The sequence below is a fragment of the Rhinopithecus bieti genome, unplaced genomic scaffold (assembly GCF_001698545.2).
Source record: "Rhinopithecus bieti isolate Rb0 unplaced genomic scaffold, ASM169854v2 scaffold_1599, whole genome shotgun sequence".
Taxonomy (NCBI): Eukaryota; Metazoa; Chordata; class Mammalia; order Primates; family Cercopithecidae; genus Rhinopithecus; species Rhinopithecus bieti.
The window spans coordinates 6,713,176-6,728,672 of record NW_016804139.1 but is presented as its reverse complement, the minus strand read 5'-3'; the positions used below and the strand labels follow the sequence as shown (position 1 = coordinate 6,728,672).

The 15,497-nt window shown below is 48.3% G+C and overlaps 1 protein-coding gene across 3 annotated transcripts; it reads left to right on the top strand.

Moving 5' to 3' along the window:
- The first annotated feature begins 1,510 nt into the window (after positions 1-1,510).
- Positions 1,511-15,497, top strand: LOC108526177 (trypsin-1). 3 transcript variants are annotated; one of them, XM_017866827.1, is made up of 6 exons: positions 11,924-11,963; positions 12,991-13,150; positions 13,503-13,543; positions 14,205-14,459; positions 14,860-14,996; positions 15,297-15,449. In XM_017866827.1, the coding sequence occupies exons 1-6, from the start codon at positions 11,924-11,926 to the stop codon at positions 15,447-15,449; spliced, it is 786 nt and encodes a 261-aa protein (XP_017722316.1). The 3 variants fall into 3 exon arrangements, with proteins under 3 accessions (XP_017722315.1, XP_017722317.1, XP_017722316.1); XM_017866826.1 differs by lacking the exons at positions 11,924-11,963; positions 12,991-13,150; positions 13,503-13,543 and adding exons at positions 1,511-1,592; positions 3,351-3,510 and having other exon boundaries at positions 14,206-14,459; XM_017866828.1 differs by lacking the exon at positions 13,503-13,543 and having other exon boundaries at positions 11,921-11,963; positions 14,206-14,459; positions 15,297-15,497.

Below are 15,497 nucleotides of genomic sequence, written 5' to 3'. Positions count from 1 at the left end.
TTCACCTCCCTGTTTAGTGCACACTGGTGTCGTGTCTACACTTGCTAGAGCAAGAGTCTCTCCTTATCCTCTAAGGCAGGAGTTCTGTGAAGACCCCATGACAAGGGGACAAAATGAAACAACATGCTTAGGGACAACACAGGAAAAGTCCATATTATCAATGCTCCAAAACCTGGTTACCTCAGGCTAGGCCAGTTATTCATGAGCAGAGAGGTGTGTCATCTACATAGCAGTCATAGCCTGGATGGCTCTGGAACTGTGGCAAGGTAAGGCTCTGAGACAAGGTGCCAGGAGAAAGATGAATTCAATCATCTAGTTATGCCAAGAAGAAAAGCACCAGGAAGGAATCAGATGTAGTTTGTCCTCTGGGGACCTCTATCTTGATCCTCAATAAATTGCCTTTTAGATGCCACCTGCAGCAATTCCCACACTTCACAATGCACTCCACGGCTTGTTGGTCTTATGATCAGCTCTGCCAAGATCTGTATTCTTAGCAAGACAGAATCCTTCTGAATCTCATTGTCTTCCTCTATAAATGGAAACACTTTTGCTCTGCACAAATCACAATTAGCATGTCTGTGGGAAGTTAAACTGAAAGTCACCAAAATGAAAACAATGCACCACAGTTGCTTATGTGAAAACTCTTCTAAAGCTGTCAGGCACCATGCACCATCTAAATATAGCAGTGTTAGGTATGAGCCCATCCGTGATTAGAGGAGGTACGAGGTGGAGAGGGTGTCTCTGAGCAGTGGGTCTCCTGGCTGTGGGGAAGCTGGCTCGGCAGCCATGGCAGGAGCTGAACTCGAAGGTACTCTGTGTGTCCTCTCAACTCCATGGGCCCCACTTTGGCATTTTTTCCAATTCCCTCTGGTTTCCATTTGCTTCCTCCCTCTATCCCCCTGGCCATGTCCAATTTCAACACCAAGTTTCTGAGCTTTTCTCATTTTGTTCACTATCTCCAGAACATCCCTCCTTCTTTTACCTTTCAAATAATTCAAACATGAACTCTGCTCACTCCTGCCCATCACCAACCTGAGCTCTGAGTTGCTAAGAAGGGAAAGCACCCTCATAAGGAAGCTTCTTCTTTTCTTACATCATTAGACTTGACGGAGACAGCATCTCCATCTCCACACTGCTCTGGCCAAGTTGTGCCTCAGTCAATTACACAACTGTGTCTTAGCAACCTTGCTAGGGCCCAAATCAGGATATTATCTGGGAAGATTCACTTTGTACTGAGCACAGCATAATCTCACAGCATCTAAGACAGAAAATTCTAGATGCACCCTTCCACATCTTCGTTATTGAACCCAATATGTGACCCATTTACCATGTAATCTCTACCTACTACTGATTCTCAGATCAGATCATAACCCAGATTTACCATGGTCGAAACTCTGGCATGCCATTGTGGTTCAGGCTGACAGCCCTGACCAGGTGGGTCAGTTTGCATCACCCTGAGTGCAGGTTGCCAGGGCAACCGTGAGGCTGCATGAAAAGAACTTATGACAGGATGCACATGAGACAGACAAATGTCTTCACATTGAAGAAGGGGAGGAGTGTGCCATTGGTTTTCCATCCTCCAGATGCACTGAGCAAGTTCCTAACTAACCTGTGCCCCTCCTTCTTTGCAACACTTCCGATCCTTAAGCCTTGGTAGGAAAGAGAGCCATCTGGAAGCCCAGAATCCTATGAAATGCGAGTCTCCCTTCTCCTTATCCCTTAGTGTTGGAATTCTTGTTCCCAAAGTCTTGGATTTGACATGCCCACACCCTGACGGGAGAGAAGCATCTTCACTTTCACAGGAATGAGCCTTAGATAAGACTTTGCTCCTCTCTTGGGGGCTCCAGGACACTGAAAAGCCAAGCTTGCTACCAACGCTTGTCCTTCATTAAGAACATTAAATACATCCCCAATAGATAAAAGGATTCCTAAATAACGAGGTCATTCTCCCTCCTTCTAAGCCTCATCTCCTGGGCCTAGGAAAGCCCAGCTCTGTGATCCGGGACTTGGCTTTCCCTGTCTTTCATATCCCACCATCCTTGCAGGAAACAGCCAATCACCCTCTCTGCTCTCAGAAGGCAAGTTTCCTTATCACTTTTAAATCACAAACCCACAGAGTGGCCAAACATAGCCAAGCTGATGCAAGACCCTGGGAAGGGGAAAGCTGCAGGTGTGTTTGTGCTGGAAGGAGCGGTGACCTTCACCTCACAGACACCTCCTCTCCTGATCCTCGGGAGGTATAAAGATGGGTCCTCCACCACCAGTCAGGCACTTTCTACCACCATGAATCCACTCCTGATCCTTACCTTTGTGGGAGCTGCTGGTGAGTATCACGCCCTGCCTTAGGCTCCACGCACACCATTTCCTGGCAGGCACACGTCCTTCCATTCTTGCTACCTCTGCCCTTTTGACTGTGCTCTGATATTCTATTTCTTCCATATGGCATCTCTACTTCCCATCCTGTCTGGGCTGTCTTTAAGGCCCTCCTGTTTCAACTTCTCCCTGATTTCACTCCCACCACTCTCATTCATCTCTATCCGAGCTGTGGTTGGAAAAGCTAGGAAAGGAGGTCAGGTGGGGCAGGACCACGAAATGAAGCAGCAGGCTTCAGACTTGGCTCCGACAGCACCACAATAGAACCACTAGAGCTGCTCTTAACCTCGAATGCACCTGGGGAGGTTGAAAAATTACTCATGCCAGAGACTCAGCTCTAGACATTCTAACTTCATTTGTCTGGGGTGCAGATTGTGTTCTGGGCTTTTAAGCATCCCAGGTGATTCTTAATATTTCCAGGCATACAGCCAAAGTTAAGAATTGTTATACTATTGGCCAATAACAACATCCACCCTTGTTCTCTCGAAGTGAACCTGGGGGCTGCCCTAAACGCGGCCCTAACTGCACAGATCTGAGCTATGGGGGAAGCGGGTCATGGCAAGTGTCCACAGCCCAGGGTCCAAGCTTGGCCAAAGTATCCTGACAATCCAGGACTCAAATAGCCAGGAGAAGCTCAAACAGCTCATGAATAAAAGAGAGAAGCACTCAGTGGGTGAGGCAACCACATGCCAACTCCTATCCCACTGAAAGCATTGTGAGGATATTCCTTGCGACCTCAGCCTGGTGACCCCAGCAGAGGTCTGAGCCCCCACTGGGTACCTTGCTACGTGCCCTGGAGACACAGAGACTTGGGAGACACATCCAGTGATGCTCACCAAGGGTGGCTGCGCTCCCTCCCTTGCCTAGCCTCACTGTGCTTGTGAACCATTTCTAATTAGAAGGAAGCAACTGCAGGCTGGGAGCAGCACCCCTAACATGCTACTGACTTGCCTTCTCCCTTCCCGTCTCCACTCCAGTTGCTGCCCCCTTTGACGATGATGACAAGATCGTTGGGGGCTACACCTGTGGGAAGAATTCTGTCCCCTACCAGGTGTCCCTGAATTCTGGCTACCACTTCTGTGGTGGCTCCCTCATTAACAAACAGTGGGTGGTGTCAGCAGCTCACTGCTACAAGACGTAAGTGTGGGGCCCCCGATGGCAAAGCTCCCAGCCAGGCTGCCTGGTGGAGCATGGCTTCAGCCCAGAGAAATACTGAGGTTGGGTAAGATGGATGGGAGAGATGGTGGAGAAGAAAACTTGTTGGCAGCAGCTGACTGTCCAGAGCAGAGAGTGAACACAAGACAGAAACCTCTCACACCCAGGCAAATCCATGAAACAGCAAGGGTTGTGGTCATAAAAGCAGGCAGGGATGATCTTGGTGTGGTCAGAGCTAGTGAGAAAAGCAGGCAAGTACCTTTTGCTGGTTAGCTACACATTAAAGCCACCTAAGAAAGAGTTCAAAAATACTAATGCCTGTGTCCTATCCCAGGGCGATTAACTCAAAATTTTCAGAAAGAGGGTGTGAATATCTCAGTATATAACACTCTACTTCTGGTAACTGTAGAGTGCACAGACAGAGCTGAGAAACTCTGCCTAGACAAAGAACTCTCAAACCTGAGTATGCACCAGAAACACCTGCAGGCTTGTTAAGGCACAAATCACTGGGTTCCACCCCCAAGGTTCTGATCAGTAGGTGGGGGTAAGGACCAAGAATGTACATTTCTAACAAGTTCCCAGGAGATGCTAATGCTATGGCTAAGCTTGCATTAGATTACACAGAAGGGTGGTGCTCACCAGGCCAAAAAGGGAGGGAGGAACAGGCACCATGCGCAGTTAGCACGGGTCTGGGGTGAAGAATGCTGGGAAAACTACAAGGAGCTCCTTGTGCCCACAGTGCTAGTGACTGTAGAGATTGTGGGAAAGAGACTGGGAAGGCTGGTTGCGTAGCAGCCTTCGGTGGGATCCCTTTGACTCTTCCCAACCCTACTACCACCAACCTCTGAAGCAGAAAGGTCCTGGGTCTCACGCCTGCACTGACCCACATCCCTCTACTGNAACCCTTCCCATGCTGAGGCTCCCACTGATACCCAGGCCCCACCCGAGAAAAAGATTTGAACTCCCAAGGTGGTGGGGCTAAGGATGCTCCCTGCAGTGCCCCCAGTGAGAAGTCAGGAAGGCTCCCTGTCTTCCTGACTTCTTGGGCTGCATGCTGTCTGCTTAGGAAGAACAGAGAATGGGCCACCGTGAGAAGGACGTGGAGCCACAGAGCTGGCTGGAAAGGGGTCTTTTAAGGTTCAGAGTAAATATAGCTATATTCCTCCTCCATCTCTCCATACAACTTGTACCTTCTTCACCCCAGGGTGACTCTGGTGGCCCTCTGGTCTGCAATGGACAGCTCCAAGGCATTGTCTCCTGGGGCAATGGCTGTGCCCAGAAGAACAAGCCTGGAGTCTACACCAAGGTCTACAACTATTTGACCTGGATTAAGAACACCATAGCTTCCAACAGCTAAAGCCCCCGGTCCCTCTGCAGTCTCTATACCAATAAAATGACCCTGTTCTCACTGTGTCTGTGCCTGTTCCCTCACACTCCTTCACACTGGAAAGCATCCTCCAATCTCAGGTCAGACACGACAGTCCCCCTTAAAGGTAAGCAGAGCCCCCAGCTCCCAAAATGTGTTCCATGGTACACTAGATTAGCACACACAAAGAGATGGAATCCAAAATAAGAAGCTTGGGAGAAAGGGGGGCACTGTTTTCTAGAGAAAAGTGTGTTTCAGAAAGGTGGTCTTTGGCGGGGGGTATTGATTTTTATTTGGGCTTCTCACAGTGGTTAGAGCTACTCTGTCTTCAGAACAATCACAGCACAGAAAATGTGTCAGCATCTTCAAGGTGGCCCAAAACATCGGACCAGCTGAATCTTATTGCTAACATACAACAACGACAAATGCCATTGGTGATGACGTGCCTTTACCAAGAATGTGTCAGCAACAAACCCTGTACAAAGCCCCCCTTCCCATTCACCTGGAAAATCAGACTCAAGTAAATCTCCCTGGCCCCCTAACTCTTCCCTCAATTCCCTCATTCCATCTCTGTGAGCAGCTAGAGAGATGTCCGGCCTACCACAGCGGGAGCCTGACTGTGACTTGGGAATCAAGGCCAACTCTGCACTCTTCATTTTCGTCTTCTTTGCCTTTGGGGTAGGGCACTGCAGTGAATCCCACAGCCAACACCAGCTCCCCACTCTGACCAGGGAAGGAAACTAGAGAGGTTCAGGATTCACCCATTTGATCAATTAACTGAGGAAGGATTCCTTTTCATAAAACTTGCTTGCCATTGAAACACTTCAAGTGAGTGATTTGGAACTCTTTTAAAAAGGTGGAAGGAAAGACATCTGAAGGCTGTGACACTATCCAGCCACTCTGACCACACATTGGCTGGCTTGCAACCACTGGACACAGCAGAGGGAGGCAGGGCCCGTGGCACCTGTGGCACCTGTAAAACCTCCTCCTGACAATTCTGAGAGGACCCATATTCGGGCTGTAGCTTGTCAAGGTTGTCACTGAAGATCCAAGCAAGCTTTTCTTTAAAATTTCACCTTCACCTTCTGTCCCAAGTGCTTGTGGACACCCCAGAGTGCTTGTACCAAGGGCCAAGAACAGCCAAGGGAGACAGACAAATTCAGAGCATACTTCCAGTTACAGGGAACAGAGCACAGGTTTCCAAGTGTCCACGGAGGAGCATGCAAACTGCAGTGATGAGTAGAGTAAAACCTCTACATGGAGCACAGCATTCCTGGCAAGCACAGGGGACCGCAGTCCACATGCTGTGGAATACACCCAAGTATACATCAGACACTTGTTTGGTAAACAGTAAATGTGTCAGATCAATTACCTTAAGAGGGTCATCTGTGCTCCACATGTGTGATTCATGTGAGGAGACGGCTACCAGTTACTACGTTCAGAGGAAAACAGGGCTCAGCGCTCACACACAATGGACAGATACACATGGTTTACCCAGAAAGTCACTGCATAAAAACATTAGTTTGTTCAACACGGATTTGGTTATTATGGAATCCAAACGCAGACCCTAGTTCACCTTGCAGCCTTGAGTTTGTCTGCTTATGGAGAAATATATACAGTAGACAGATAGAGAAGAAACTTACACTTTTTCCCTTTCTTACCATAATGTCAGTGTCCCATCTGAATGTCATCATCACTCAAGAGTCAAGGGAAGAACCAAAGGCTTCATATAAACAGGACTGGGTGGGGAGTGTTAGTTTCCACTCTTTTCTGTCTCCATTCAGATCATTCCTATCAAAGCCCAGCTGGTTACCTGAGCCAAGAGACAGACATAAGGATCCCAATGGCCTCCAGACGCCTGCTTCCACCTCCTACCTGGGCCACGAAGACTCTACACAGGAGAGTGAGCCACCCCACTCAGAAGAGTTGTCAGCAGAAACAGGGCATGAAAATCACAGATAACCATGAGATTTCTTCCAAGTGATTAGTGTAAAATAAACCACCACCACCAACAACAAAAACACCTAACAAGCAAAAAAATGCTTATTCAAAATCCAAGACAAAATACTGAGTGAGAGGCAGGCCATGTGGTTGCATGTTCTCAGGCCACACAGCTTTCCAAGTCCATTTGCTCACATGGAACCATGAGATGTGAAGGTCTCCAGAGCGTGTGGTCGGGATGGAGGCTGGTACTGTTCACCTGTGGGTCCAGATAATAGGGCAAAGAAGCAGAAAGCTGCAACTCTGTCCACCACCACAGCTTATGCCCTCCTTCCCACAGAGACTCTGAAGAGCCCCCACCTCAGCCTTCACACAAAACATCTCCTTCTGAATCACCACAGCCAGGCTGGAGTGCCGTGGCGTGGTCTCTCCTCACTACAGCCTCTGCCTCCTGGGTTCAAGTGACTCAGCCTCCCAAGTACCTGGGATTACAGGCACCTGCCACCATGACCAGCTAATTTTTTTTTTTGTATTCTTGGTAGAAACAGGGTTTCACCATATTGGCCAGGTTGGTTTTGTTGTCCTGACCTCCAGTAATCCAAAGTGTTGGGATTACAGGCATGAGCCCCTGCTACTGGCCCAGGACCCATTTAAAAAAAATAATAATTTCTACTTTTATTTTAGATTCAGGGGGTACATGTGCAGGTGCGTTACATGGGTATATTGTGTGATGTTGAGGTTTGGGACACAAATGATCTCATCACTCAGGCAGTGAGCATAGTGCCCAATAGGTAGTTTTTCACCCTTTCCACCCTCCTTCTCTCTTCCCTCTAGTAGTTGCAGTGTCTACTCTTCCCATCTTTATACTCATGTATACCCAATGCTCAGCTCGCACTTATAGATGAGAACGTGATATTTGGTTTTCCGTTCCTATGTTAATTTGCTTAGGATTATGGTCTCCAGCTCCAACCATATTGCTGCAAATAACATGATTTCATTCTTCTCATGGCTGCATAGTATTCCACGGTGTATATGTACCACATTTCCTTTCTCCAGTCTACCGCTGATGGCCACCTAGGTTGATTTCATGGCTTTGCTATGGTGAATAGTGCTGTTACCGATATGCAAGAGCAAGTCTTTTTGGCAGAACAATTATTTTCCTTTGGGTAAATGCCCAGTAAAGGAATGCTGAATGGAATCATAGTTCTGTTTTAAATTATTTCAGAAATCTCCAAAGTGCTTTCTGCATTACTTTTTCCATGAACTAATTTACACTCGGGCCAACAGTGTACACACATTCCCTTTCCTCTGCAGCCTCAACAGCATCTTCCATTTTTTTGACATTTTAATAATAGCCACCCTGCAGCCAAGCTCTTTCAAGGTCAATGTGGGGAAGAGCCACAAGCCTCCCTTTTCCCGAACAGAATTATTGCCTGCACACTGGTAGAGTTCTTGAATTCATCTGTCTTTCGTTGTTTGGTTTTCATAGAAAAACCAAAGGTAAAGTAGTATGACATTCCACACCTGAACCAGTTTGTAGCCCCCAGAGCCTGCTGGGAAGGGTTCCTCAAGCATGCATTGATCTTGTCACCTAGAATTTGAGAGATCAAGAAGCCCGATAGCAACCAACCATACAACTGCCCATCAGTGCCCATCCTGTCACGGGATTAGCTCAATTCTGGCTCTGCAGACACTGGCAGCCACAGGTCACAAACCCTGGGTCTCTGTGGGCCTCCCTCATCACCCAGGGCCACAATGGGCTGCCTGTCCTAGGCAGAGACACAGCAACATTCTCTTAAATTGAAATGAAGCATAAATTCCCTTCACCAATAATCATCTGAGGGCACAATCCTTGCCTCCTTCCTTGGAGATTTTAAAACACACATCTCTCTGACCCAAATAGATAGGTGAGATCTAATTTTAAATGGGGGACAATTGGGATGAATTGCAGTATCAGGAATGAATCCCAAGTGTTTTTGTGTGGGGACAGGCATCCACATCCCGAACGGTACCAGGAGATAGGGAAAAATGCAGGAGAGGAGAAGAGAATAAAAGGGCGACAAAGTGGCTGAAAGTCATTGAAAGCTTCTCTCGTGGTTCTTTCTGGTTCTGGTTGCTTTTCCAAGGTCTTGAATGCAGGCAGGGCCAGCACTGGTTGGGAGCTGCTGCTCTGGGAGATGGGAGAGTCACTTCACCTCCAGAAAGCTCATGTGATCATCTGTAAAATGGGGAATCCCATAAGTGGTTGTGATGATAAAGTGAAAAAAACATTCTTAACTTATATGAGTTACATGCTGTATAGGAAGTCACGTGCTATATAGTAAGCACACAGAAATGATTCACTGTTATCATAATTGAAGGACAGTGGTTTGGTGTGCTAAGTACTAAACACAAGCCTGAAAGATGTCTTAGAGAAGTAGACAAAGAAATCTCTAGTTCAGAGTGAACAGTACCAAGAATGCCATATCCCCCAAATTGAGCATGGGTAGCTGGATCTGAGCCTATCCTACACATGTGAGTCTACAATATGAGGTAAAGGTCTCCACATATACCTATCTTCTCTGCCTGTAAGGTCATTCCTTTTGAAGAAAGCTGACCTCAGACTATACTGTGATCATTTAAGGAAGAGTGCAAAATACGGAGAAGGCTAGTCTTCAAGTTCTAGATACAGAAAATCCTCATATTCTTAGGTGTTCCGTTTCAGACGCAGAGTCAGAGACACAAGCACTGATCCAAAAATCCCCTTTTCCAAAACAATTTTCCATCTTCTACCAAGGTTCGCATCCCTGTTTAGTGCACACTGGTGTCTACAGTTGCTAGAGCAAGAGTCTCTCCTTATCCTCTAAGGCGGGAGTTCTGTGAAGACCCCATGACAAGGGGAAAAAATGAAACAACATGCTTAGGGACAATACAGGAAAAGCCCATATTATCAATGCTCCAAAACCAGGCTTCCTCAGGCTTGGCCACTTATTCATGAGCAGAGAGCTGTGTCATCTACATGGTAGTCATGGCCTAGATGGGTCTGGAACTATGGCAAGGTAAGGCTCTGACACATGGTGCCAGGAGAAAGATGAATTCAATCATCTATTTCTGCCAGGAAGAACAGCAACAGGAAGGAATCAGATGTACAGTTGGTCCTCTGGGGACCTCTGTCTTGATCCTCAATAAATCTCCTTTTAGATGCCACCTGCAGCAATTCCCACACTTCACAATGCACTCCATGGCTTGTTGGCCTTACGATCAGCTCTGGTAAGTTCTGTATTCTTGGGCAAGACAGAATCCTTCTGAATCTCATTGTCTTCCTCTATAAATGGAAATAAGTTCGCTCTGCACATATCACAAATAGCATGTTTGTGGGAAGTTCAACTGTGAAACTCAGCATAAATGAAAAGCAATGTACCACTGTTGCTTATATGAAAACTCTTGTAAAGTAGTCAGACACCATGCACCATCTAAGGTTAGCAGTGTTATGTATGAGCACATCAGTGATTAGAGAAGGTACGGGGTGGAGAGGGGGTCTCCGAGCAGTGGGTCTCCTGGCTGTGGGAAAGCTCGCTTGGCAGCCATGCCAGGAGCTAAACCTGAAGGATCTCTGTGTGTCCTCTCAACTCCACCGGCCCCAATTTGGCATTTTTTTCCAACTCTCTCTGGTTTCCATTTGCTTCCTCCCTCTAGCCCCCAGCCATGTCCAATTTCAACACCAAGTTTCTGAGCTTTGCTCATTTTGTTCACTGTCTCCAGAACATCCCTGCTTCTTTTACCTTTCAAACAACTCAACCTTGAACTCTGCTCACTCCTGCCCATCACAAACCTGAGCTCAGACTTGCTGAGAACGGAAAGCACCCTCATAAGGAAGCTCCTTCTTTCCTTACATCGTTAGACTTCAGCAGAGACAGCATCTCTATCTCCACACTGCTCTGGCCAAGTTGTGCCTTAGTCAATTACTCAACTGTGTCTTAGTAGCCTTGGTAGGGCCCACATCAAGGTATTCTCTGGGAAGATTCACTTTGTACTGAGCCCAGCATAATCTCACTGCATCTAAGACAGAAAATTCTAGACTCACCCCTCCACATCTTTCTTACTGAACCCAATATGAGACCCATTTACCATGTGCTCAAATCTCTACCTACTGCTGATTCTCAGATCAGATCATAACCCAGATTTACTGTGGTCCAAACTCTGACATCTGACAGGGGCTTGTCATTCTGGTTCAGGCTGTCAGCCCAAAGCAGGTGGGTCAGTTTGTATCGCCCTGAGTGCAGGTTGCCAGGGCACCAGTAAGGCTGCATTAAAAGAACCTATGACAGGATGCACATGACACAGAAAATGTCTTCACATTGAAGAAGGGGAGGATATGCCATTGGTTTTCCATCCTCCAGATGCACTGAGTAAGTTCCTACATAACGTGTGCCCCCTTCTTCTTTGCAACACTTCCCATCCTTAAGTCTTGGTAGGAAGGAGAGCCGTCTGGAAGCCCAGAATCCAATGGAATGTGAGTCTCCATTCTCCTTATCCCTTAGTGTTGGAATTCTTGTTCCCAAAGTCTTGGATTTGACATGCCCGCACCCTGACTGGAGAGAAGCATCTTCATTTTCACAGGAATGAGCCTTAGATAAGACTTTCCTCCACTCTTTGGGGCTCCCGGACACTGAAAAGCTAAGCTTGTTACCAACGCTTGTCCTTCCTTAAGTACATTAAATACATTCCCAATAGTTAAAAGGATTCCTAAACAGGCAGGCCATTCTCCCTCCTTCTAAGCCTCATCTCCGCAGCCTAAGAACCCCCAGTTCCGTGATCCGGGGCTTGGTTTTCCCTGTCTTCCCCATCCCAGCATCTTTCTAGGAAACAGCCAGTCTCCCTCTCTGCTCTCAGAAGGCAAGTTTCCTTATCACTTTTAAATCACAAACCCACAGAGTGGCCAAACATAGCCAAGCTGATGCAAGACCCTGGGAAGGGGAAAGCTGCAGGTGTGTTTGTGCTGGAAGGAGCGGTGACCTTCACCCCTTCACCTCACAGACACCTCCTCTCCTGATCCTCGGGAGGTATAAAGATGGGTCCTCCACCACCAGTCAGGCACTTTCTACCACCATGAATCCACTCCTGATCCTTACCTTTGTGGGAGCTGCTGGTGAGTATCATGCCCTGCCTCAGGCTCCACGCACACCATTTCCTGGTAGGCACATGCCCTTCCATTCTTGCTACCTCTCCCCTTTTGACTGTGCTCTGATATTCTATTTCTTCCATATGGCATCTCTACTTCCCATCCTGTCTGGGCTGTCTTTAAGGCCCTCCTGTTTCAACTTCTCCCTGATTTCACTCCCACCACTCTCATTCATCTCTATCCGAGCTGTGGTTGGAAAAGCTAGGAAAGGAGGTCAGGTGGGGCAGGACCACGAAATGAAGCAGCAGGCTTCAGACTTGGCTCTGACAGCACCACAATAGCACCACTAGAGCTGCTCTTAACCTCGAATGCACCTGGGGAGGTTGAAAAATTACTCATGCCAGAGACTCAGCTCTAGACATTCTAACTTCATTTGTCTGGGGTGCAGATTGTGTTCTGGGCTTTTAAGCATCCCAGGTGATTCTTAATATTTCCAGGCATACAGCCAAAGTTAAGAATTGTTATACTATTGGCCAATAACAACATCCACCCTTGTTCTCTCGAAGTGAACCTGGGGGCTGCCCTAAACGCGGCCCTAACTGCACAGATCTGAGCTATGGGGGAAGCGGGTCATGGCAAGTGTCCACAGCCCAGGGTCCAAGCTTGGCCAAAGTATCCTGACAATCCAGGACTCAAATAGCCAGGAGAAGCTCAAACAGCTCATGAATAAAAGAGAGAAGCACTCAGTGGGTGAGGCAACCACATGCCAACTCCTATCCCACTGAAAGCATTGTGAGGATATTCCTTGCGACCTCAGCCTGGTGACCCCAGCAGAGGTCTGAGCCCCCACTGGGTACCTTGCTACGTGCCCTGGAGACACAGAGACTTGGGAGACACATCCAGTGATGCTCACCAAGGGTGGCTGCGCTCCCTCCCTTGCCTAGCCTCACTGTGCTTGTGAACCATTTCTAATTAGAAGGAAGCAACTGCAGGCTGGGAGCAGCACCCCTAACATGCTACTGACTTGCCTTCTCCCTTCCCGTCTCCACTCCAGTTGCTGCCCCCTTTGACGATGATGACAAGATCGTTGGGGGCTACACCTGTGGGAAGAATTCTGTCCCCTACCAGGTGTCCCTGAATTCTGGCTACCACTTCTGTGGTGGCTCCCTCATTAACAAACAGTGGGTGGTGTCAGCAGCTCACTGCTACAAGACGTAAGTGTGGGGCCCCCGATGGCAAAGCTCCCAGCCAGGCTGCCTGGTGGAGCATGGCTTCAGCCCAGAGAAATACTGAGGTTGGGTAAGATGGATGGGAGAGATGGTGGAGAAGAAAACTTGTTGGCAGCAGCTGACTGTCCAGAGCAGAGAGTGAACACAAGACAGAAACCTCTCACACCCAGGCAAATCCATGAAACAGCAAGGGTTGTGGTCATAAAAGCAGGCAGGGATGATCTTGGTGTGGTCAGAGCTAGTGAGAAAAGCAGGCAAGTACCTTTTGCTGGTTAGCTACACATTAAAGCCACCTAAGAAAGAGTTCAAAAATACTAATGCCTGTGTCCTATCCCAGGGCGATTAACTCAAAATTTTCAGAAAGAGGGTGTGAATATCTCAGTATATAACACTCTACTTCTGGTAACTGTAGAGTGCACAGACAGAGCTGAGAAACTCTGCCTAGACAAAGAACTCTCAAACCTGAGTATGCACCAGAAACACCTGCAGGCTTGTTAAGGCACAAATCACTGGGTTCCACCCCCAAGGTTCTGATCAGTAGGTGGGGGTAAGGACCAAGAATGTACATTTCTAACAAGTTCCCAGGAGATGCTAATGCTATGGCTAAGCTTGCATTAGATTACACAGAAGGGTGGTGCTCACCAGGCCAAAAAGGGAGGGAGGAACAGGCACCATGCGCAGTTAGCACGGGTCTGGGGTGAAGAATGCTGGGAAAACTACAAGGAGCTCCTTGTGCCCACAGTGCTAGTGACTGTAGAGATTGTGGGAAAGAGACTGGGAAGGCTGGTTGCGTAGCAGCCTTCGGTGGGATCCCTTTGACTCTTCCCAACCCTACTACCACCAACCTCTGAAGCAGAAAGGTCCTGGGTCTCACGCCTGCACTGACCCACATCCCTCTACTGCCCATGTGATATGGCTACACAGCCCACCTGATCCCTCCAGAGCTGTCCATGAGCAGAGAGCTTAAGGACCCTGGGGAAGGTGGGATGGGTGTCCCGGCTGTGAGAGAAGGTCTTCACCATGCCTTGCCTGTCCATCAGCCGCATCCAGGTGAGACTGGGAGAGCACAACATTGAAGTCCAGGAGGGGAATGAGCAGTTCATCAATGCAGCCAAGATCATCCGCCACCCCAATTATAACAGCAATACTCTGAACAATGACATCCTGCTGATCAAGCTCTCCTCAGCTGCCGTCATCAATGCCCGCGTGTCCACGATCTCTCTTCCTACCGCCGCTCCAGCTGCTGGTGCCAAGTGCCTCATCTCTGGCTGGGGCAACACTCTGAGCTCTGGTGGTGAGTGGCATCCTTTGTCCTTCTACTTCCCTCCATCCTCACAATTTCCAGAATGAAGCATGCCCCTTAACTTAAATCCTCTCGCCTCCAGGGTTAAGACGCATTTCTAGTGCCCATAATACACAGGCTCTGCACAGGGCACCAGAGGATGTAAAGTCTCAAGGACTTGACTCCTAAAATCAAAAGACAGGACAAATGGAGAACTTGCAATGACCACGTCTTGGAGGGTTTCAACAGTGATCATTCTGGAAACTAAAACCAGAATCCCTTTCCAGGACTTATGTTTTGGAGTCCTCCCCAGAGGCAATGTTCCTCTTCAATGTTCCATCGTAGATTATTGTCTCTTTCTAAAGCCTGACCCACATTTCGACTTTCTTTGATCTCTTCCTGATCCTCACAGCCGACTACCCAGATGAGCTGCAGTGCCTGGAAGCTCCTGTGCTGACCCAGGCTAAGTGTGAAGCCTCCTACCCTGGAAAGATTACCAGCAACATGTTCTGTGCCGGCTTCCTTGAGGGAGGCAAGGATTCCTGCCAGGTGATTTGGAAAACCCTTCCCATGCTGAGGCTCCCACTGATACCCAGGCCCCACCCGAGAAAAAGATTTGAACTCCCAAGGTGGTGGGGCTAAGGATGCTCCCTGCAGTGCCCCCAGTGAGAAGTCAGGAAGGCTCCCTTGGGCTGCATGCTGTCTGCTTAGGAAGAACAGAGAATGGGCCACCGTGAGAAGGACGTGGAGCCACAGAGCTGGCTGGAAAGGGGTCTTTTAAGGTTCAGAGTAAATATAGCTATATTCTTCCTCCATCTCTCCATACAACTTGTCACTTCTTCACCCCAGGGTGACTCTGGTGGCCCTGTGGTCTGCAATGGACAGCTCCAAGGAATTGTCTCCTGGGGCGATGGCTGTGCCCAGAAGAACAAGCCTGGAGTCTACACCAAGGTCTACAACTATTTGACCTGGATTAAGAACACCATAGCTGCCAACAGCTAAAGCCCCGGTCCTCTGCAGTCTCTATACCAATAAAATGACCCTGTTCTC